Below are 11,854 nucleotides of genomic sequence, written 5' to 3'. Positions count from 1 at the left end.
TATTATTTTTTTTTTTTTATTATTATTTTTTTTTTTGCCGATGCTACATACGCTTGCTTTCTTGCATCACATGCCTCTATTACTATTACTATTACGACTATTACTAAATCATTAATTTATGATTATTGTTTAATATCTTGAAAATAGACTTTTGAGACATATATTTATAGCACAGATTAATAATCTCTGGTTTATTGTAACTTTTTATTTATTTATTTATTTTTAGCTATGAATATTTTCCTTCAGTGCAATTTTGAAATGGTCCAATATAAATTCCCATCATTCCCAACAAAATGTTGCGTGTTAATACGACAGGGTGCGCTGTATGAATAATTTATAATCGAGCATAGTAGCATCATTATTGTTGTTATTGGTAACGTATACAGAACGTACACAGAACGTTACCTTTGATTTCTACTAAAAAAAAGAAAGAAAAAATAATGCATTGTATAAAATTTATAAGTGCATTGTGCATATATAATTTACCTAACGATTTGGCAAATATAGAAAGAAATACAGAACTTTCAAATTAATTCATCAAAATATAGAGCACTACAGGATGTACGTGTTTTGCCCTTTTTGGAAATACATGTCGCTCTGCGACATCTTGTGGGCGAATTTTGAAAAGCGGTTTAAGAGCAATCATACAATCAACTTAATTTCTCCAAATTACTTGAGTGGTGGGACAGATGAAAATTCGTAGGTGTGGCAAGTGGATGGTTGTAGTTCCGATGGTAAGTAGTTTTGAATTGTATATAAAGAAAAAAAATGTATGCCAATTATCCTTTAGCCCATTGTATGTGGTAATTACTAATACGTGTATAATTAGAAATGTGTCTGCGGATTGCAAACTGTGATGATCAATTTATTTATTTTCCCTCTTTTCTTTTATTCTTTTTTTTTTTTTTTTGATAAGTGTGCAGTGACGAAGCTTCGAATATTTCATATCATATTACTTATATTATTGTTATATTGTGCTATTTAATTATTTTATGTATCATTTGAGAAGGCACCACCAAGTAAAATCATTTTAATAACAATAATAAAATACCAAAATGCCCACAAGCTGTTAATTAATTTTTAAAATGTAATATTAAATGTTTCAAAAAATCCCATTGTAATATTGTTGGGAAATTTGAAAAGTGAGATATTAAATGTAGTAAAATATGTTTACAGTGTTTATTTAGAGAGTGAGTTATTTGGTTTTGCTCATACAATACTAGAAGACAATATTTTGATATTGTCTTCTAGTGTTTATTTTGTGATTCATAGCTTACATAATTAGAATCTTTTTTTTATTTATTTTGCCCACTTATGAGTTATTACGGAGTGCGCCCAACTTACTCGGGGATGGCTTATTATGCTTCCCTTATCAGTCGAATGAAAAGGCACAACGAATGGTTCTCAGAAGAATACATTTCTTTTAATATATTTTCTCAAATTTTTTCAGTTTCTATGACAGTCTTCTAAATTAGGTTTTTCTATAGAAAACTTCGGTTTATTTCAGCAATAAAAAATTTTTAATTCTATTTATTACTATGATGAGTTTGTTCAGAAATTGACTGAAAAGACTTTTTTAAATATTCCTAAACTGAAATTAGGTTTAGTTTTATATTAAAAAAATAAAAATATATATATCAAAATATTAACCCCAGGGGCTCATATCTGGTGAGTATGGGCTTGGCACACCCAGAGTCCTGAGCTGGATATCATCATTCTTCTCTTTCTTGGTGATTCCCCTTCTATTTCTGACTCTCTCTCTCTCTCTCTCTAAGGGTAATTCAGAATTTTTTTTTTTTTTTTTTTTTTTTTTGGCTGGTGCAGCATAAGCCTCAGGCCTCCTTGCACCATATAGCTAATAATAATAATAATAATAATAATAATAATAATAATACGAACGTGTGCTGATATTTTTTATCATCATTCATTCTTGATCTTATTAAGTTTATCTTCCGGCAGCGTGTTGTGGAACGTTGAAATAAGTCGCCCATCACAATTCAAGAAAGCATTGAATAAACTCTTTTTGTCTACGAGAATAATATGATTAAGATGTATTAAGACTTTTTGGCTTAGTCGGACATATCGTTGTGCACAATACGTGATTGAGCCTGTATATTGCTATAAAATAATGTACAGCCGTTGTTGACTTGCGCTGATATATAGAATGCAATAAAAAAGTTACATTGAAGTTGTAAACTCCACTGGCCGAGATGGTTGTACCAAGTATAAATGGAAAAAATTATTTATTTATTATCACTCACTGTTCTCACCACTGTTTCTAAAATTTTTGAAACCTCAGTTTTAGTATCTTCATTCGTTCAGCGTTAGCAATCAATGCGACTTTCTTCCTAAAACTCCATCTAATCTCGTGGTGTTTACCTGCTTAATACGCATAAATATCGATAAATGCTAAAAGGTGATTTTATTTTTATATCGATACTCTTTATTTAGTTCATCCAGATATTCTGCTCTATAAATTTTCGTATATATATATATCATATGTTTCCAGTTACTGGATCTGAATATGGATGCATCCAATTATTACACTGGTGTGCAAAATTTAAGGACCAGTCAGGTTTTCACTTGTAGCTTCTCATAGGAGGGGTCTGGATATGGGAAAAGCATACCAAAGGAACCTCGTGAGGTACAGAAATGATAAAGGAAACAACGCCGACACAACAACAGAAACAAAACTGTACAGAGGGACTTTATCCAAAAATGGCAACATAGCACTGGCTGCCATGGTACAGATGTATCACTGCCAAAAATGGAACAAAGGGAAGAGGTGGTCCTCAGTAAGAGATGTGGCCACCCCTAATGTCAATGCAGGCTTTGCACTGCCTGTCCATACTTAGAATAATATTGTTGATAAGTTCTTGTGGTAACATCGTCCATTCCTCTGTCAGCGCCACCTTCAGCTGGTGAACATTTTCTGGTGGGTGTGGACGTGCCCCTAGGCGTCTCCCCAGAGCGTCCCATATGTGTTCGATGGGATTTAGATCGCTGGAACGGGAAGGCCAATCCATACGAACAAGGTCCTCACTTTCCAAAAGCATATCACAGCTGCAGTGCAGTGGGGTGTGGCGTTATCATCCATAAACACGAACTCGGGGCCAATAGCACCTTGGAACAAACGCACTTGGGGAAGGATTACCTCAGTACAGTAGCGTGCATTGGTTACAGTACCGCCTTCCAGTATCTGGAGTTGTGTACGTCCATCCAAGATAACGCCTTCCCAGACGAGAACACCTCGACCGCCATATCCATCCCTTTCAGTGATATTTGCGGGGTGATACCGTGTGCCAACCTCTCGCCAGATTAGCTGACACCCAGAATCGCTGCTCAGATTGAATCTACTCTCATCAGTAAAGAGTACCTTAATTAACGATTTTGTGGTTGTAACCTTTAGAAATAGTGTTGGTCCTTAAGTTTTGCACACCAGTGTATTAATGTTAATGAGATCGCCATTAAATTCAGGGATTATTTCCTTTTACTGGAGAAGTGTCATTGTCTTGAGAGAGGAGCTAAATAACTGATGGACAATCATAGATAAGTGAGTTTGGCTTCTGTCGTTGTTAAGATTGTGGAATCTGTATTAAAGATACAATACAAGATCATCTCGACAAGAATGGTATTCTAAATGGGTTTCTGCATGTTTTCAGGAAGAGAGATCTTGCCTGAAAAATCAAAATTACTATGAGAAGTTATAAAACAGATGGATGCAAAACATATCTTTGATATATACAGGGTGTTTCAAAAGTGATGGTCAATAATTTGAAGGTGAACTGTACAGACTGCAATATGCAAAAAAAGCCTAGTAAACATAGGTCTTTAAGTGAATTGTTTTCGAGATATTGCACATTTCTAGTTGGGATCCACCTTTGACAAGGATCCACCATACAGTGACAAGGTGAACTGTACAGAGTTGGGATCCACCACTGACTTGTTTGTTTAGGTTAGGCTATGCTCATTCTCTCCCTTTCCCCTTTCTTAATGCTCTGAGATGTAGCAGGCATACTAGTGCTTGTCAAAGGATAGTCAACATGGAAAGAAGTTACAGCAACGAAGAGTATGCGGATATGCACTTCATGTATAGTAAGGCAACGGTAGTGCACTGGAGACTGCACGTTTATACCAAGAAGCATTTCCCTGCCGAAGGCAGTCCAACAGGCGCACATTCATCAGGGTACATCAACGCCCTAGAGAACATGGGCGCTTTGCACATAAGAGTACAAGCAGATAGGCCCAGAAACATAACACCTGATGTTGAGGAAAGAGTGTTAGAAAGAATATTATTATTATTATCATCGTATCTACGGTGGCACCTATCCTTCCGTCTATCTCTACCTGAAAAGCCGAATTTACACAGAACTTCTGCAAAACAGGCCTGTATGGAAGAGGTGTCTGCGCCACCGGGGAGCAGCTGGTACCCGGACATTCCCCTTCGATGGCCGTTCCCAGGCACATAGAACTGGGCCCGAGTCCACCATTCTGACAGTGCCTCATCCACTAAAGTCGCGCACCCACCAGAAGTAGCGCTATACCGGTGGGTGCCAGCGATCCCGCTCCCAGGCTGCTCAAACCTGGGAACCAGAAAAAAAAAAATAATAATAAATAAATAAAAATAAATAAATAAATAAAAAGTTAGAAAGAATAGAACAAAATCCCGGAATTTCGACAAGGAGGGTTGCTCTGCAACTTGTACCGAGTCATAACAGTGTGTGGCGAATGTTACATCGCCAATTACTGTACCCCTACCATATCCACCGTGTACAAGCTCTCAGCAATACAGACTACCCTCCCAGAGTGCTCCCATAGTCAGTGGGGGATCTTAACAGAAAATGTGCATTATCTCGAAAACGGTTCAGTTCCGGCCCAATGTTCACTGGGACTTTTTTTGCTTATTTTAGTTTGTACTTTTCACCTTTAAATTATTGACCATCATTTATGAAACACCCTGTATATCTGCATTTTAGTAAAAGTTTAGATACACTTCCTCATGAAAGGCGTTATATAAATACAGAAGGTAGGGATAACAGGAGAAATCCATCAGCGAATTAGAGATTGGTCGAAGGATAGGAGACAGGATGATTAACGATTATAATTAGGCTATAATTCTTCAGGAGGATTTCACTGACTAGGGATAAGCTGGCCCAGGCAGCTGGGTAGAGATCGCTGCCGGGTCATCAGCGAATAGTCACAACATGAGAAGTTATTCAGATGGAATCCAAATTGTTGGGGGTTGCGAGGACCACAGCCTGTCAGGACAACCTTTATTTCAGGCCATGCTTTCAGTCGGGGACCCACTGCAAGTATAGCCTAAAAAATGCCAGGTAAAGTTTAACGCTATCAAATTCAAAGTATTGCACATGGGGAAAAAACACCCAGGAGTAGTTTATAGATTAGACAGAGAGGAATTAAAGGAAGTTTAGGAGGAGAAAGGCAGAAGTTCACCATACAGTGTAAGCAGGCGGCAAGAAAGATACATGGTGTTCTGTCTGTGATATACTGGAATTTTTGCAAGAAAAGGAAAGGAGTCATTAATCCCATTATCTCTTTATGTAAGCCGATGATGTGATCACACATGGATTATGGTTTCCATGCCGTAAGCTGCATCTAAATAGATATAGAATTCCTGGAGAAGATGCAGAGAACCGCGACTAGATTGGTTAAGAGTGCTATATGCGCTGTCCCTATAAGGAGTATCTTAAAGGATATGATCAGATGAACTTAGAAACTAGACACCTTTGAGGGGATTTCATTGAGGCATTTAAGATCATAAGGAGATTAGTAAAATGAATGAAGGAGAATATTCTCAATGACTAGTGAAAGAAGAACCAGGGGACAAAAAAAAAAAAAATTCAGGGGTAATAGTAACCTTGATCTTATGAAGTTTACCTTCGGGCAGCGTGTTGTGGAATGTTGGAATGTCGCCTGCAAGTAGCTGAGGCAGAGAGTTTGACAAAATTCAAGAAAGAATTGGCAGGCTGTTTTTGACTGTGGGAATAATATGAGAAAGGTTTTAATTTAGCAAAGCAGAATAATTAAATTTCGCGAATCGCCTCATCATCTTCGCAACTCTTTGTCATTGTCTCATATTATTTCTTATGTATGCTTGAAGAATATTCCGCTGTATCCTTTTCATTTATAATTTCCATTTCTACCTAGATTTCCACTTAAGTGTTGCTAAAATTAAAATTCTGTTTGTTCTAGTCTTGTTAAAATTTCTGCTTATTCTAGTCTTGCTAAAATTCTAGTGTTTTAGTGTTTTTTTTAGCAAGACTAGGCTTGCTAAAATTCTATCTGTGTGTGTGTGTTTTAAAATTCTAGCGCAATTAACAATAGTTTATGTGAAAAGTATAAATCAGAGTAACGTCGGAGATGTCAGGGCATGTGGAGGAAAGTTAAATGATAGAGTATCTTAAAGTCCAAGCTTATTGCAACGAACAAATTGGTGACAACAGCATTACAAACAGAAAAGTGATAAAATATTATCAAACGGACAAAGAATCCACAACAAAAGCAAACAAATGCTATCTAAGTTGAAGACCGTTAGGGAAGACCTTGAAAGCAGGTTTTTAAAATATGTTCAGCAAAACACTGAGCATATTATGCTTAAAAAGACGAATATACAAGAATCTATTTTAAAAATCGACTTTATTATATATAAGGTGGTTGCAATTTTATTTTTTTTTTATTTTGAAACATATGTGGAAAATGGTTTTCTAAAAATGCTAAAATTTGGTATTGGGCAGTACGATGTGTAATCAAAAAGTTCAAAGACGGAACTGATATTTGAGAAATTATGAAACTTGCCAGCTTTTCGGATGTGTCTCCTTCGAAGAGATATTCTTGGTACTGTATACACCAATTCCAACGTCTTTGGAACTTCAGGAAGTGTTCCTAATAGCTTCTTTTGGAATTGCTAATAATTCCTGGTCTGAATAATATCCTTAGTCTTTGCAAATCAGCGACCTTTTCAAGGGAACTTTAAGGTTGGGAAACAAAACAACTATCATGGAGCTAAATCCAGTGGATATGGTGGATGGGGAATCACAGTGATGGATTGCTTTGCAAGAAATTGTTTTAGCTGGAGGTGCCGAGTGTGCAGGATTATGGTCATGATGTAAGCGCCAATTCTACGAAGCACTTCGCTGTCTGTTTTCTCTGGAAGGTCGCCGTGGAAATGTTTTTTTTTTAGTATTTCTGATTGATTATTTTACCATGTGCAACGAATTCATAATGAGCAATGTCCTGTGAGTCAAGAAATACGATAAGCATGATCACATTTGATCAAGATTATTTTGCTTTTGGAAAAGATGCAGTCTTTTATTGGGAGGACTGGGCCTTTGTTTCTTATTTATACTCCGAGGAATGCAGTACCATCCCTTCAACATCAGAGATAGGGACACTTACAGTGGAGGCGGTGTTCTCGCGTGGGAGGGATAATGATCAACGGCTGCACCAGTGTTTGCACCGGGGGAATGTAAACGTCGGGGGGTACATGTAGTTTTTTATTATTATTTAATATTTACAACATATGTATATGTTACAAACAAATCTGTATATTTATATTTATGCATAAATATCATAAATATAAATTTATGCACAATATGCATATATATACATATACAGATTATGCATATTTATGAACGTTATAATAAAAGAATATGAGGAAACAAAAGGAAATATTTATTATTTAACATCTAAATACTAATAGTCAGTTTACAGAAACCACATTACTGACAGTAATCACAGTTTAATATAAAAATGCAGATTAAAATTTTCAAAAAAAAAAAAAATATATATATATATATATACAAATTATAATCAAACACGCAAGTACTGTATTGTAATAATGTTATTCTTCTTTGCATGTGTATCAATCATTTATTAATTTTTCCGATAACTCATTAGGGCCCCTTCAGCTTATCTTGATGCAATTTTTCAATATTACAGTGCAGATGAACATATAATAAGAAGCTTATAAAATGTATTGTTTATAGGCTGCGACTAAACCGTCTTGTTTGCGGTATACAAAGGAATAATTAGTCACAAGTAGACTCTTGCTGTGGAAAAAACAAAAAAAGGAATGTCAACACCATAAAGCGAAACTGATGACAATTGAGTTAGCAGCTGCAGACTGCCTTCAAAGCCGCGGGACACTTTATAATTACAATAGCATCTGTCAGGAACCAATTCAGGCGAACCTATTCGCGGCCTGCAATATTGTTTGCGATATTCAAATAAAGAATTAGTCGCAAGTAGACCGTTTGTGTGAAACACTATCAAGAGATGGTTCGTGTGAAAATAAAGGGAACCTGAAAACCATAAAACGAAAATGCGGACACTTGAAATAGTGGCCTTTAGTTACAATTTGTGCAGACAGAAATATTGCCCATTTAATTCTGAAAATTTCGTGTCTACCACCTAACAAGTACCACACTTAGTTGATGTGATTTTTCGTGTTATTTATATAACATAATTTTATTGAATTCGTGTTTTATAAAATAAAAATTACTACTTTTCACAGGGGATGAAATTCACCCCTGGTCATCCCCCCCTGGATTCAACACTGGGCTGTACCCCCTTCATTTTTTTCATAGGGGTACCGTAACTGCACAGCGGTACCGAGAAAAGATCCTCGAATGCGACTCTTTAGGGGTCCGGTTGGCCCAGATTTTCTTTTCATGCATGATAACGCCACTGCATACAGAGCTCAAGTTGTGAAGGAATACGTTGAAATCGAAGATATTCAAAGACTGCCGTGGCCGGCACAATCGCTAGATTTAAATCCGATCAAACATGTGTGGGATGCCTTTGGGCGTCACATTGCACGCCAACAGCCAATTCCTCAGTCAGATTGTGAACTAAGGTCAGCTCTGGCAGAAGAATGGGATTTGTTGCCACAGAATCTTATAGACACCCTTATATCGAGTATGATTCACTGCTGTGAGGCCTGTTTAGCCGTTGGGGGGAGGTGATCATATTTTCGAGCATCTTGTATCGACTTCTGCAATGTGACCTTTTTGGTAATTCTTATACAACCCCCGTAAATGTCACTTATACCTGTTCGAAGTTTCCCGCTGTCTCCTCATTTCATCGTTGTACTATGGTACACCACCATACCAAATTTTGCCACCATACCGCTTGCAAGAGTTACACCACGTTTCTACGTGTTCTGTTAATTTTGTCGAGAAAAAAAAGAAAATTATACGTGTATACCGTATATTAATTAACCTTGCCATTTTTTCAAATCCGTTCTAATAATAAGTGCTGATTAACCTAAATTTTACCTCAGTTTCTGTTTAAGTGGAAAAGGAAAAAATAGCAATATGAATAACCTTATAGTAAAATATTTGATGTGTCACTGATTTTTGAACATTTACGTTATTTACAAGGACATGCTATGTGGTGGAACAGTAAGCACGCGCTGTGTAAGTATGGGAATGCTTTTACCTTCTCATGCTGTGAAAGAACACAATACTTAATAATTATTGATTATTTTTCATTCAACTTGCTTGAAACAAATTTAATTCTATAATAAATTACAATATTTTACAATTACAATTCTATATTACAATATTTTATGCACTGTTGGATGTAATTTTGTGAAACAATCCTTTAAGGATGCATAAAATCGTCAGCTGATGTGGCCTTGAAGACAAATCTACTTCAAATGAAGAGAGAAAATAAACAGAATTAAAGACAATGGCCGATACTTTTCAGGTAAGAAAAATAAAAATTTATTTTGTCTATTTTATACATTTTAGGCAGATTAACTTTTTTTATACATTTTAGGCAGATTTACTAACAAAATGATATTGGCGAATTTTCATAAAACAGATTAATTTAGGGTTTTTTTTTTTTTTTTTTTTTTTTCAAACTTAATTACACCGTTTGTGTGGTATGATAACTTTGAATAAAGATTGTGGATGCCTTCATCCACATTTGCGTCATTCTTCATGCAAACCCTGACCTGGAGTAGCATTTTCCTACATTCCTGCAGGCACGTATTGCAGTGCACGATTCTTCCACCGAGGTTCTCCTCTGGTGGCCTTCTTACCCTTAGGTAGGAGTAATTTTAATTTTATTTATTTTTATTTTTCCTGCTGACGCCCCCCCCCCCCCCAGGCGCAGGATCTCTTGGTGCAGGCTCCTTCTGCTGCCTGCTCCTTTCTTTCTTTTTTTTTTTTTTGCCATTCCTTACTTGAGTGACTTTTGCTGTCCTCTCTCACCTTTCTTAAGGGTGCTCTCCCACTAGTGGTTTCCTGCCTTCCTGCTAGCCTTGGGACCTCCCTTCCTTGATGTCCCAGCTTTGCCTTCTCCCTTTCTTCCATTTACCCCATTTCATTTCTTGAGTCCTCTTTCTCCTTGCTTTGCTGGGGGTTTGGACTCCAACAGCCCTCTCCCTACTGACCTGGTCTGGCTCTTCGTGTCGTGGATGGATGATGGAATGCCTCTTCCTGGTGATGGAGCTTTCCAGTAACTGAGAGACCAGATGAACAACGCGACAACACTCTATCCACTATACCTACACTACTCTGATGCTCATCTGGCCTTGGCAGACTGCTTCTTCACAGTGACACTTTTTTCGCGGTTTTGTGGGGGACCGCTGGCAGATACACATTATTTCCACGATGTGGATGCCTTCATAAATAAAATTTTTTAAACTATATAAATATAATGTAAATATCGCGAGTTTTATTAAATATTTTCATGAACCAGTCTATTAGTTTTTTCTACCATGTCAAAATAAAGATATTTTGACTTGGTAGAAATATCGCTATTTGTAATGAACGTACCTCACATAAATATCCCAAAATAGGGATGATTTTATATTGTAATAAATACATAAAATTACACTGAAACATACATTACAATCACTGATTATTATTTATTTTATTTTATTTCAGCATAACATTGTTCCCAATACTGGTCACACTTATGAGTTGCTTATTATTATTATAAAAATAAAATAAAAATAACCTTTTCTACCCCGTGATGGGCGATGGTACCAAATGCATAGGGTGCCAAATGCCAGTTACTATTATTATTGTAATTATTACTGTTGGTCGAGGAACTCTCTTACTGTACTAGAAGTGTTCAAGATCATGACTTTCTGGAGTTCCATGTAAGTGTTCTCTGTATCTGTGAGGCCTATTGCTGCTAGGTTCTTTGGCACAACGACGGTGGTTGACACGGTGATTGGGATGGTTATTACTTGTTCCATATGCCACATTTCTTTGACTTGCTGTCTTATGTCAGAGTACTTCCTGATCTTTTACTCATATCTTTTCTAAAGATAGCTGGTGTTGGGCACAGCTATCTCGATCAGGTAGGTAGCCATTTTTTTTTTTTTTTTTTTGTCAATGAGCAGTATGTCTGGTCTGTTTGGCGGTATCGTCTTGTCCGTTATTATCGAACGATTTAAGTATAGCCTGTGAGTAAAGGTCTCTAGTACAGCTTGAGGCTCATATTTCTAATATGGTAAACTTTTTTTGATCATCTGGTATATTTTCTCTAGCTTCTGAACTATTATCCTGGTCGTGTCTGTGAGTGTACTCAGTCCCGGTGATCACCCTGCATCCTGCGGTGGTATGCCAAATTGTTTCTGGGACCAGGTGGTATCATCGACATATGTCATCTGTTAATCTGGGGTTCTTGGCGATGTGTTGCCGTAGTTCTTGTGTTGATTACCTAGACTTGGATGGAGAGCATGAATCCTTCGGTTTTGGGAGAAGAGCCTTCCGTACTTTGGCCATGCGTTGGAAGCCATCTTATCTATGCGGTCTTGATGGAGGTCTTTGTAGTGTCTACCGTGGAATGTCCTCTTCACACATCTTTCTGTCTC

General features: G+C 36.9%; 1 protein-coding gene across 1 annotated transcript in view; it reads left to right on the top strand.

Moving 5' to 3' along the window:
* The first annotated feature begins 590 nt into the window (after positions 1 to 590).
* The window catches only part of LOC150075451 (sorting nexin-33-like), a 95,792-nt gene continuing 84,528 nt past the window's right edge, over positions 591 to 11,854 (top strand). The window contains exons 1-2 of the mRNA XM_090388273.1: positions 591 to 734; positions 9,630 to 9,729. Coding sequence (XP_090244399.1) covers positions 9,712 to 9,729 — 18 coding nt within the window. The 5' untranslated portion in view covers positions 591 to 734; positions 9,630 to 9,711. The remainder of the gene's footprint in view (positions 735 to 9,629; positions 9,730 to 11,854) is intronic.

Source organism: Mastigoproctus giganteus, chromosome 14, assembly GCF_048544385.1.
Source record: "Mastigoproctus giganteus isolate SK-2022 chromosome 14, ASM4854438v1, whole genome shotgun sequence".
Lineage (NCBI taxonomy): Eukaryota > Metazoa > Arthropoda > Arachnida > Uropygi > Thelyphonidae > Mastigoproctus > Mastigoproctus giganteus.
The sequence above is the reverse complement of the archived record's forward strand: the minus strand, read 5'-3'. Positions and strand labels throughout refer to the sequence as shown.